The sequence below is a fragment of the Didymella exigua genome (genome assembly GCF_010094145.1).
Source record: "Didymella exigua CBS 183.55 unplaced genomic scaffold M421scaffold_21, whole genome shotgun sequence".
In the NCBI taxonomy this organism is placed as follows: Eukaryota; Fungi; Ascomycota; class Dothideomycetes; order Pleosporales; family Didymellaceae; genus Didymella; species Didymella exigua.
In genome coordinates, this window is record NW_022984795.1 from 184,548 (window position 1) to 196,204 (window position 11,657).

General features: G+C 52.9%; 4 protein-coding genes across 4 annotated transcripts; 2 read left to right on the forward strand and 2 right to left on the reverse strand.

The window, feature by feature from the left end:
• Positions 1-270: 270 nt before the first annotated feature.
• M421DRAFT_210961 (uncharacterized protein) lies at positions 271-1,312 on the reverse strand. Its single transcript, XM_033588220.1, has 2 exons — positions 1,054-1,312; positions 271-1,002 (listed from the first exon to the last, which is right to left on the reverse strand). The coding sequence occupies exons 1-2, from the start codon at positions 1,140-1,142 to the stop codon at positions 498-500; spliced, it is 594 nt and encodes a 197-aa protein (XP_033446832.1). The 5' UTR covers positions 1,143-1,312; the 3' UTR covers positions 271-497.
• Positions 1,313-2,840: 1,528 nt separating this feature from the next.
• Positions 2,841-6,758, forward strand: M421DRAFT_102328 (uncharacterized protein; the record flags this gene model as incomplete). Its single annotated transcript, XM_033586759.1, has 6 exons — positions 2,841-3,648; positions 3,903-3,906; positions 4,117-4,273; positions 4,330-5,686; positions 5,763-6,344; positions 6,397-6,758. 6 exons carry the CDS (start codon positions 2,841-2,843, stop codon positions 6,756-6,758), a joined length of 3,270 nt encoding a protein of 1,089 aa, XP_033446833.1.
• Positions 6,759-8,136: 1,378 nt separating this feature from the next.
• M421DRAFT_422561 (uncharacterized protein) lies at positions 8,137-9,418 on the forward strand. Its single transcript, XM_033593205.1, has one exon. The coding sequence runs from the start codon at positions 8,169-8,171 to the stop codon at positions 9,333-9,335; it is 1,167 nt and encodes a 388-aa protein (XP_033446834.1). The 5' UTR covers positions 8,137-8,168; the 3' UTR covers positions 9,336-9,418.
• A 536-nt stretch (positions 9,419-9,954) lies between these two features.
• Positions 9,955-10,876, reverse strand: M421DRAFT_211041 (uncharacterized protein). The gene is made up of 3 exons (XM_033588222.1): positions 10,619-10,876; positions 10,406-10,564; positions 9,955-10,348 (listed from the first exon to the last, which is right to left on the reverse strand). Exons 1-3 carry the CDS (start codon positions 10,666-10,668, stop codon positions 10,108-10,110), a joined length of 450 nt encoding a protein of 149 aa, XP_033446835.1. The 5' UTR covers positions 10,669-10,876; the 3' UTR covers positions 9,955-10,107.
• Between the last annotated feature and the right edge of the window lie 781 nt (positions 10,877-11,657).

Consider the following 11,657-nt stretch of genomic DNA (forward strand, 5'->3'; position numbering starts at 1 on the left):
ATCACGACATTTAGCGAATACCTCCAGCGTAATGTGATCACTTGCCTAATAGCATCCTCTACCGCCACTCACTCTAGACGGTACTTGCCTTCTACATCTCAGTGATAGGCTTCTACGTGCCTTACACGTTGTCGAGAACGCTTCTATTGCATGCACGATCGGACCATAATCACTACATTCCTTCTGTCGCTTGTAATACTTTCCTCGTCGGACGTTCGCCCTGTCTTTCCTGGTCAGAAGCTTACCTCTGATGCGCTCAGCGATGGATGACTCCTCATCGATGGCTGTGAATGGCTTGACTTTTTTCCTGCCGTTGGAAATATACTCGTAAAATAACAGGTATGGGTCGTATTTTGGTACCTTCTTCTCATCGAAGCCCGCAGGATTCCTGTTAATATGTTCGTCTGAGCAGCATTGCGCCACGGGTGGACGTACCTGTCATTCAAGAGATACTGGTTCAGTAGATTTGCGGATTCGCTGCCTTCGGCTGGCTCGGGTTAGTGACCAGAACTCAGTTGCTCGCCCACTTGATAGACGACGTCGATGAGTTTGTAGCGTAGCGGTGCGGCTGGGTGGTTGTCGACTGTCTCGACATGTTGGGTGAGGTCGAGCATGTCGGGGATGCGCATCGAGTTGCGATTCTTGATCGGCTGGCCGTAACTGTTCCTGGCGAACAGATTGACGTGGATGCACATGTACTCGGGAGCACTCCGTATGCGTATAGGTGAGTGGAGGTTGACAGACTGCTTTTTACGTATTGGACACTTGACGTGGTCGTCCTTGCCTTTATTGCCTTCGGGGTCGCTGTTCGAGAAAAAGGCATGTGCTGTCATGGCCCGAGTAAAAGCAGCTTCGAGTGTGTCATGGCCCGAGGTAAGTGGTGTGACTCGTTGGCCGAAATCTACCACTGTGCTCGTCTCGCCGTTTTTGCATTCGCTGAATTCCCGCGCCTCTCTATACACGGTGTGAAACAAAGCTTTATACTGATTGTGTCGGCGGTCACTGCACTCTTGTCAGCGCGACTAAGATGAAGGTGCAAAGGAGCATACTTACTTATTTTCGACGCTTTCACCACATCCCCACCCCAGAAGTCGAGTCATGAGCTCTTGCGCATCTTGCTGAACTATCATACTGTTTCTCATCAAGCCCAATGTGATATCATCTTTCTCAGCCTGGCTTTTATGACGTTGTCTGCGTGATTGAGGACGTCATACCAATTGTCAGGATTGCGGCAGAAAGAGCGCTCAGCGAACCTGTGGATCGGCGATATAGCATCATGCTTGTGTTAAAACACTGCTAAATCGGGTCTTTCCTCATCGTCGTTTCCCTCTCCGTTGCCAATCTCTGCATCGCCCCCCACGTGGGCATTCACATCTTCGCCGCTTCCGTCTTTGTCGAGTTTGTCCGTGCCCCATTAAGCGATGATCAGGTTCTTCAGTAAATAAGGGAAGTAGGCTGTTTTCACGTTAGCGTTGACTTCTTTTAGAAGGTCGGAGTCAGACACCTCTCCGACATGGTCAAGCGAGCTCGAGTGGACTGTGTTACAAGGCCAGTTCTGGTCTTTCTTTCTGTGCTGACAGATCCAGTTGAGGAAGCGTGGAAGATGAAGGAGACTTTGAAGGAGGCCGTGGCGATAACAGTTGTTGCCATTGTTTTTAAGACCCCTTGGTTGTTTGTTCCGGCGTGAGATTCTCCAGGCATTACTAATGCCCTTAATGATGCGTCGGTTTTCCCGCTGAGCTGTGGTTTGAGTTGGAGCTTATCTTCTAGCCATCGTAACGGTAGCGTTGACCTTTTGGCGTAGATAGAGCGAAGGTGAGAATAAGGTTCGTCGACTGAGGTTTGCTTGATGGCTGAACTGCGGATCAACAGGCAAATGTGTTTGCTTAAACCGTTGTCGACAGTCCAAAACAGTTCCTCACCTTCAATCTTTGTCTTCATCGATCTGTTTGTCGTCCGGCCTTTGTTGTCGCTATGCCTGATAGACTTTCTCACAACGCTCTTTAGAGACCCTCAGAAGCCATTGTCAGCGGGAGAGCGCTTGTGACGGTAACGGACGGCATGCAATTCCATAGCGTGGTTGACTGCGGACAACAAGGAGCAAAGAAGTCGGACGCAGAACGGTGCTAATATTAGTACGCAGCCCATCATGGGTTGGTAGTCGAGTCGGGCTATTGATCTACACATGCTCGTCGTTGTCACTCTTTGCAAAACGGATGGCGTCAAAGAGCTGCACAAAGCCATAGCTCTGTAGAGAAACGGGCGAGGTAATTGGCGTAGTTCAAAAGGCCTCTCGAGATATTGACATCGACCGAGCTGTGATCACGCTACGTGCATCACGGTACGTGATCGTGTGTAGGTACATGACGTCTGTAACGTTGTTTCAAGGTGTTTCGAATCGAGAAAACATCCTGGCTCTTCCCTGTCTGCTTGAACGCCGAGTCGTTTGCGTGTTCCAAGGTGTGTGACGTTTCGTGCATTATGGACGTTGAAGAATCCCAAGTCGAGGCTGCCCAAGGAGGAGATGGGACTCTTGAGCAATGGCCCTGTATCAGAACTATGCCTCAGCCCTGCGAAGGCTGCGAACATGGGATTTGATGATAGTTTTCAGCCAGTATGTCCAATGCTGGTGGAAGAAAACCCTGGGTAGGGGTTTGCAGTTCATCTCGCTTGGAGAGCTGGTCGGTGTTTTGGGCGCCGCCGAGCAACTGGAAACAGCTCCCTCACCACTTGCTTCGAGGCATAACCCCACCATCGCATGTGCACCGAACCCCCTAATAAAGGTACCTTGACCACCTGAGACTCACGCGACCTCATACTTAGAGTATTCTCGCAGCGCCATGTCGTCGTACCTGAATAATCTCCTTACCAATACTACGTCACGGTACACCAACCTTCGCCGGCAGCTACTCTCCGACGAGAACGACGGCGACACAGAAGAGGATTCACACATCTCTCGAGTCCTCCGCGCATACTACACAGAGAAAGGTCGCCCGTACCCGCAATGGCTACCACCTGACCCACGAGCCCCGCAACCGCAGCCGGCGCAGCAATTTGTGTCCTCAGCCGGGCGACAGCAGGGCCAGGGCGCACCGATGGGACGGGGAGGCGGAGGTCTGAGTGATCTTTGGGACAGTCCAGTACCGCAACAACAGGTACAGCAGCCCTCGTCGTTGCGCAGGGGCGCAGGGGCAGGAGCAGGAGCGCGACCGCTTCAGGGTCGCATGGGCAGCTCTTTAACACCAGAGCCACAGGGCCAAGGCAGGCCACTACCAAGCCAAAGAGCTGGCAGCTACCAAAGCTCCATGACCGCAGGAGGCCGTCAAGGCGCCGACCCATCCCCACCACCAAGTGCAGGAGGAGGCACTACAGCACAGGAGAGGCTCAAGCAGCGATTGTGGGGCTCAGGGAGACCGGCAAGTCCAGCGCAAAGCACATCGTCTGTGGGCTCAGGGCCACCAGCAAGAGTGTCTTACGAACGTCCCGCGCCAGGTGGCAGAGCCCCACACCCGGACGACCGCAACCATTCAGCTGGTGGCAGCGGTGGAGGAAGACAGCAGGCCTCGTCTGGCGACTACGATCCATATGCACCAGGGAGCTACGGCGGAAGCGCACCACAGCGCGCACCCCCTGGTGGAGGACGTGTTGGTCTGCCAAGTGGACCGCGCATGCGTTGATCTTCTTTGTACATACGGCACTGGCGCATTTGGAGTTGCAGGGCATTCGCGGGGTTGGGTGGGTGTTGCATAGACTGCAACCGGGCAGCACGGCGTTTCAGGTCGCTTGTAGAGCATGCAGCCGCTCTACGCTGGCTTCGTACACGTAGCAAGCAGTACAGGCTATACACATATTCGCAAGCTTTCCCGTCCTAATACTAGATCGCTCAAAGTAATCTTGCAAAGCGTGGTTCTTGATTGAACGCGTTCCCCGCGTGCGCCACACAAGCAACGTCATGTCCCGCTGACTAGCCTGAGAGGTCGCTGCTACCTACAGCAGCCACTTTCATGTGCTCCTGCCCCGTGAGCTGTGTCCCGCCTGAAGCACTGCAAACTACACTCGAAATACTTTTCTGGCTTTTTGGAACGTTACACATTCCCATACTGGCGGTTGCTGCAGCCCTGTTTGCCCCGCCATGGCCTCTCCGGCACCACCGAGCCCGCCTTCGCCGTCCGCCTCGTTCTACGATGTGAGCGACGACGACGAGGGCGAGTACAATACGATCAGACACGCAGAGAGTGGGAAAGGCGTGAAGCTACTGTACACTAAGAGTAAAGTGTGTCTATCTTCCTGATCGTGCCCAGTGGCGTGAAGCTGACCCAACATGCGCAGGTATACATCCACCCCTCGCCCTCCGCCAAAGACAACATTCCAGGCTTCATAGCACTTGTGCAGCAAAAGTCGCCCAAAAACACAAACGATGCTCGCCCTACTTCTTCATCCTCTTCGAAGAGCGTCAGCTCATCCTCCCTACTCCTTGCCTGGCTGCCCGAGTCTGGCTTGGGTGATGCCTACGATACTTATGTGAAGGTCGACCTGTCCGACTCGGCTTCTCCTCCCAAGACGTCGTACCTTGTTCCTCCGCCGCCAACGACCTCCTCGCATACAGTCACTCCCGGCTATGCCTTTGCTCTTCCCGTGAGCGAGATATACTCTCTGTTGGTACGACCGCCAAGCTTGGGATGGTGGTTCGGCAGCGTCGTGGTGAACACTCGCGCAGGCGACAGCTTTCCTGCGCTCTTCTTCCACGATAGCGAGTGTCAGTCTACAATCTTACAAAGGAAGAAACTCGCAAGAGAAACATTCGATCCGTTCGGCGATGGCGGTGGCATGTTCTGGGGTGGCGACGAGGTCCTGAGATGGTTGAAACGATACGTCACCGTTGAACGATCCGCCCATGACCCTAGCATATATCTCGTCGAACCCACGGAAGATGACAAGAAATCTTTTGGCAAGGATGCGCCAGGATCTGCGAAGAAGACGAGGGATGGCGAGGCTTCGGCACAGACACCGGGCAAGCGAGATGGTGGCATGGATCCGGTCACCAAAGCACTGAAGGAAGCCAGATGGAACATCCTCGAGAAGCTGAGCCAGGTCACAACATTCACCCGAAAGACTGCACAGGCGGTTGTCGACAATCCGAAGATCCCACCTCAGGTTAGGCGCCTGATCCAAAATCCGGAAGTGCAGACTCTACAAGATGAGTTTGACAGCGCACGCATATATCTGGCTAGGTGGGCCATGGGTATCGCTGAACAAAGTGAGCGGGACCGCAACCAGAGGATATGGACGGCAAAGGATGTTCTAGCGATGGAGGAAGGCGAACTCGGCGATTTCGAGATTCTCGACATGGACAAGATGACAATGGCAGACCGAAGGAAGCCGGTCACACTGGAAGAGTGGAAAGGATTTTTTGATGTCACCGGCCGGCTACAGCTGACGCCAGACGAAGTCAAGGAGCGCATCTTCCACGGTGGTCTTCACCCGGATGATGGTGTACGGAAAGAGGCCTGGCTGTACCTCCTGGGTGTTTATGACTGGGACAGCAATGAGGAAGAGCGCCGTGCAAATATCAACAGTCGCCGGGATGAGTACATCCGTCTGAAGGGTGCGTGGTGGGAGCGAATGGTCGAAGGTAACCAAACCGAAGAGCAAGCTGAATGGTGGAAGGAGCAGAAGAATCGCATCGGTATGAGCCACCAATACCCCATCGTGCGCACAGAACCTGGCTGACTTGTCCCCATCCGATGGGGTGCGATCAATAGAGAAGGACGTGCATCGAACAGATCGCACCATTCCAATTTTCGAAGGAGAAGATATTCCTCATCCTGACCCGGACTCGCCTTTCGCCGACGTTGGCACGAATGTGCATCTTGAGCAGATGAAGGATATGCTCCTCACCTACAACGAGTACAATAAGGACCTTGGCTACGTTCAGGGTATGAGCGACTTGCTTGCGCCCATCTACGCAGTCATGCAGGATGATGCAGTTGCCTTTTGGGGCTTTGTTGGGTTCATGAACCGAATGGAGCGAAACTTCCTTCGCGACCAGTCTGGCATGCGCAAGCAGCTCACGACACTCGACCACCTCGTACAGCTCATGGACCCCAAGCTTTACCTCCACCTTCAGTCTGCTGACTCGACGAACTTCTTTTTCTTCTTCCGCATGTTGCTTGTCTGGTACAAGCGCGAGTTTGAGTGGGCAGATGTTCTGCGACTGTGGGAATCATTGTGGACGGACTACTACAGCGGCAACTTCCACATCTTTATAGCTCTTGCGATCCTTGAGAAGCACCGAGATGTCATAATGGCGCACCTGAAGCACTTCGATGAGGTGCTAAAGTATGGTAAGTCACAACTTCGCCTGTGCAGGAGAGGCCAATGCTGACCCCACGACAGTCAACGAGCTTTCCGGTACGATGGACCTGGAGTCAACACTTGTACGCGCTGAGTCACTGTTCAAGCGGTTTCAAAGGACCGTCGAGACGGTCGACAAGAAAGGCAACTTCCCATCTGCCCCACAGGCAAGGCAAAGGAAGCAGTTGGCTGCGATAGCTTCAGGACCAGGCCCGATGCTCAAGACGCAAGACTCGAATGCGCAGGCTTCGTCATCTGGTACTGATAAGGGCAAACAAGCAAGCACAGACAACGGCGCAGAAGCAAAGGTTATCAGCCCAGAGCTTCGAGGCTTACTCAGTCGAAAGATAGATATACTCGATAAGGCGACGGTTGTCGCGAAGGGAGGTGGAGTTGGGTTATGAGGCCACTGTCGATCTTGACACTCACTTTGCATCAGATTGTTCGGAGTTCAGCTTAACTGTGAATGATACAGCTCGGGAGTCTGGCGTTAGTCACGCAAATGCTGCGTTGGTACCGACGACTTGTTTGCTCCTTATCTCTTCTCAATTTTCGTTGACAACAACATCGTTTTGCTCACACATCCCTCTTCACGATCGAATTCCCAGCAGTATCGGCGTGACAGTCGAAACTCCTGGCACGCTTTTGCTGACCAACAGTCACGTTCGCCTTGCTATCTACGTGTAGTCTGGCAAGCGACACATCACACATTTCCTCTTCACGTTCACTCTGCCAGCACAACAGGTGTCTCTGATGGCCTGATTGTCAGCTGCCTTCACTTCACGCAACGAGGTTCGATGGAGTACACTAAGCGCATACTCCACTACCTTTCAAAGTCGCAATCGCTCCCCTTTCCGCAATGCACAGCTTCCCAGCCGTCAACGCCTCATCTTCGGAAGGCCACCTCGACTAGCAAGCACCCACCTGGTCAAGGTCTTTCTTCGCTTGTCGCTACCCTGGAACACGCCAACTCAGAATTCCATACCCCAAGTCGTCGTCTCAAGAGTAAGCATAGACGCTACGGTCACAGCATGTCCTTCGCCGGCCCGTGGTCGCGCGATCTGGCCACTTTGAAGAAGTCCTTCTCCTCAATCCCCTCGGACAACAAGTCAGCTTTCACCTCCATGTCCAACGATACGCTTGATATTTTTTGTGACCCGAAAGCTCTGCACGTCTGGGAGGCGGACAGCGATATCGACAGCCTGTTGCAGCTGACCAGCGTGCTTGCTAAATTATGCGATCTGGGCGTGCGGGAGTCAAAAGATGTGGTCAAGGGTATGAAGGGCGGTATAGCGATCATCGCAGAAGAGGATAGAAGTAAGGGCCACTTCAAGCGACTTTGTGAACTAGTCGAGCATCTTACTGGCGAGTCTGGAAGTACGCACCTTGAGAGAACAGTGTGCTCTTACGCAAACGCGAGTATCATCGTGGTTCGAGGCTGGAACTACCGACCCAGCAGTAATGGCGCTGGCAACCAGGACATAGAGAGAGTGGTCAAGCGCGTAAGTACCGCACTTGGCCGCGCACTCTCTGCCTCGAAGACACATAAGATCATTTGGCACCACGGAGCCGTCATCGGGCCACTGTTGTCATTTATCAACACGACCACATCTTCCCTTCGCAATGCACTCGCCGGTATAAGTATCACGAATTCACTCCACCTCGCGACCAGCGTCAAGCCTTCTGCGGCGGGCAGGAGCAACACGCTTCCAGATCTGGAACGCTTGCAGTCATATGCTAAGAAATTGGGCATCCCAATCCTCTTCCTCGACAGCAGTACACAGAGCATCACCAGCCCATACCTGACGACCTACATGTACTTCTTCGCATACTATATCGGTACCTTCCTGTCTTCCTCAATTACGCGGTCTCATCTTCACGCAGCGCAAGATGAGCTTGTAACCTTTGCTTTTCGACTGAGAGGTGCGAGCGAGAAGCGGTATGGGGCAGACGTGGTCGGTGTCGTGAAGAAGCATCTCGATCCTCGCAGCAAGACATGGGCTCGGCTGTGCATCGACCCACGCAGCTATGAGAAAGGAAAGTGTCAAGCTGCGGGCAAGGAAAGTGAAGTTCACCACGCCGTCCAGATCGCCGACGCACCTTTTGCGCTGTCCAGAGCCTTCTTCGCCATGGAAATGGAAGGAATCGCAGCATTCGCTCGCCTCGCTGTCGGTCCTGCAAGTCTCGCAACAGCAGCGAAAGAAGTCTTCATTGCGGCACCTGTCGACATCTCCTACAGCACATCTCGCCTTCGCGCTCGTCATCCAAGCAATCTCCACGTCCTGCTCCCAAAGCTTGAGGTCACCGAAGAGAATATAACAAATCGAATTCAAGGCCTGATGATGGGCGTCCTCGAGCGTGTGCGACAAGAGCATGGCAACCCTACCTTTAGCTCGAACGAGAAGCAGATGTGGAAAGATGTCGTCAAAGCCTGTTCCTGGGCTCTCAAGGGCTGTGAGGGCAAGATGCCGGACAAGATCGCGGAGAAAGTCAAGTTCGTGCAGGAGAAACTTACAAAGGGGACTTGGGGCTACGTTGTTGGTGCGCCGGGCGATGAGGCGAAGGCAGTGCCTGCTGGTGATGGTTCGGGGGCGGCGAGTGCGAATGCAGCAGCACATGCGGCGTTCTCTGGCGCTGGTACTGGGGCGTATCAACAAGGATATGGACAGCAGAGAGTGCTAATGACGAATGGGTATGCTGGGCATGGACAGCAGGGCATGATGGAACTTCCTGTCCCACAACAGGCAAACTACTATCCTCAGAAGCCTCAGGCGTATGCACAGAGTCAGCGACAGGGTGGGCAGATAGGTTTGGGTCCAGCGGTGCATCAAGGGCATGCGAGTGCGCATGGTCAGGGTCATGCAAACGGGTACGGGCACGGTGTGCCACCGCCTGAGTATAGACACGCGCAGCAGGTGCCAGGTGGATATCTACCAACGCCGCAGGACGGGTCTCTGCAGATGAGGAGGCAGCAGTGGTGAGGAATGATGGCTTGTACAGTTTTCTTGCGTGGTGCTTGGCTAGATGTGCCGTCCTGGTCTACCCAGAAATTCAGTAATCGGTGTATGCGCTTGTGGATCCCAGTACATGGATTATCTGTTCAGGTCACTATATGTAGCTCTCTCCATTTTTCCATGAGTTGTGATGTTATGGTAAGAGCCCCTGACGCGCCCACGAAATCGGTAGGCGTGATGACATTGCTGCAACCTGCTCACCGATCGCAACGCTACTTTCCATCAACACCATAACCGCGCAGCCACTCCAAAGCGTGCGAAATGAGCGCATAACTGCATCGCACGTTCTCGCAGAGCTGCATTATTAACTAAACACGACGCTAGGGTCTACGTCTATCATTGCAGATGGTAAACCTCATAGGGTCAGTGGCAGGGGTCCTACTAGTATAGAAGTATGTCCCATAGGGTGTATAGGGAAAAGGACTGGTGCTTAGGGAGTAATTTGTAAAATATCCTATGGTAGAAGGAAGTAGTCGTTATGGAGAAGAATAGTAAGGAGCATAGCTTAAAGGAAATCTAGAACAAACTAACAATTGAGAACATACTAAATGAGTGTGTAGTTTTGCAGCAGTTTCTAACATGGTAAGGCTTTAGAAGCAGCACTGGTGTGTAGGTTAGGTAGACAGGTTGCCCTTTATGTTGTTACCACCTGAAAGCAACCATGTCCTACAAGTAGGGACACCTGTATTGTAGTGCTGTGTAACTGCCTCGGCAGTCGCCTTATGCACTGGCACACTGCTTAACAAGTGCCACGGTATCCGGCACCAACGTTGTTGTCACCCGGAACGAGGGACCTGCAGGCATTGAAGAAGGCGTCGCCTGAGATCGCCTGGCCCTGAGCTTCCACGCAAACATCATTGATGAGCTGCGCAGTGGAAAATTTCGCGCAAGCATCCTTGGTAAGCGAAGTGGCCCAGGCATCAAAGATCCAGCCGCCACCTGAGGGGCCGTTGTTGCGGCAGCAGTTGTGCTGATAGTGGCTTCGCATTACGTCAGTTCCGCCATTGTATGTATCCTGAGAGCGAAGGGAAGCTTACTTTCCGGATCCGGGAATGAACCCAGCAATGTCAAAACCAATACCAATCACATCAATGGCGTGTCCACCAGCCCTGCCAGCACCCTTGGCAAAGCGGCCACCACGGCCACCGCGGCCACCACGGCCACCAGCACCACCGACTCCGCGAGCCTCAACGCCGCTGCACGAGAAGTTAGCTACATTCTCTATGGTTTTCTGCTACTGGGTAAACTACCTTAGAGCCATGGCAGCAACAATAATGTAGGTTAGGTTAGAGAGCTGCATCTTTGCAAAGTTCGTTTATAGAGGTCTGAACAAGTGGATAAGTGATTGTAAGGAGTGAATGAGTGAATGAGTGACTTTAAAGAGTGAATCGGTGACTGTAAAGAGTGGACGAACAACTGTAGTGATTGATGATGATAGACATGTAGACACGAAGGATATACACTCTTTATATCTCTCTGGAAGGCTCTACTACAGGACTACATTCGCATTCAAACACGTTCAAAGGTAGGGTACCTGGTCTTCTGCTTTCTTGGTTCTATTAAACATTGCAACACCAGATCTGCTGTTCATGCACAATACGAACCCAAAGTCACAATACGAACCCAAAGTCACAATACGAACCCAAAGTCACAATACGAACGCAAAGTCACTTTTCTGAATGTGACACGCCGTTTATAGCGCCCGTGTTTGACCCAACTAAGAACCCACGCTAGAATACCAGTCCGCAGCTATCTGATCCGATCTAGAATCCAAAATACTCCGTTCCTTAAGCCACAGCATCATGTCCTACCTTATCTTACCGGCGTTCGTGCACTCCTTCGGAGTTCTTGACTCCTTGCAGACCGCTTCCATGCGCGCAAAGAGGAGAACAGCTATGAAACTGCTCTACAATCACCCCAAAACGGTAAATGTAAAGGCACCACAGGGAAGCGGTACCTAGAGAGAGGCAGGATTGTGGTGCTACTGCTGCTACTGTGTGTAGTAGCGTTCTGGCTGCAGCGCGTTCGCCCACACCTTCACTGAAGTACAATAGCCGTGGTTGCGCGAAATCGCTCCACGCAAAAGAGCTTCGAGTACTAGGGTTGGTGGCATACGTTAACTAAGTGTGCCACTGACTTTTCTTGTGGTGGTCACAGTGTGTGGCGCTATAGCCTTATTCTTGGCAAAAGTGACGTTCTGGTGTTTCGCGCGCATCGACTGGTTGTGACGCATGGAGCACGCAACCGACACAGTACCCGTTACCCAAAGGATCCTTGAATCGCCAACCC

Excerpts from the sequence above, each read along its gene's own strand:
- M421DRAFT_210961 (XM_033588220.1), bottom strand. The coding sequence starts at position 1,142 with ATGAGAAACAGTATGATAGTTCAGCAAGATGCGCAAGAGCTCATGACT. Across the intron at positions 1,003-1,053 it reads GGTGAAAGCGTCGAAAATAA|TGACCGCCGACACAATCAGT; the intron begins GTAAGTATGCTC and ends ACAAGAGTGCAG.
- M421DRAFT_422561 (XM_033593205.1), top strand. The coding sequence starts at position 8,169 with ATGTACTTCTTCGCATACTATATCGGTACCTTCCTGTCTTCCTCAATT.
- M421DRAFT_211041 (XM_033588222.1), bottom strand. The coding sequence starts at position 10,668 with ATGCAGCTCTCTAACCTAACCTACATTATTGTTGCTGCCATGGCTCTA. Across the intron at positions 10,565-10,618 it reads GTTGCTGCCATGGCTCTAAG|CGGCGTTGAGGCTCGCGGAG; the intron begins GTAGTTTACCCA and ends CTTCTCGTGCAG. Across the intron at positions 10,349-10,405 it reads TTCATTCCCGGATCCGGAAA|CCACTATCAGCACAACTGCT; the intron begins GTAAGCTTCCCT and ends CGTAATGCGAAG.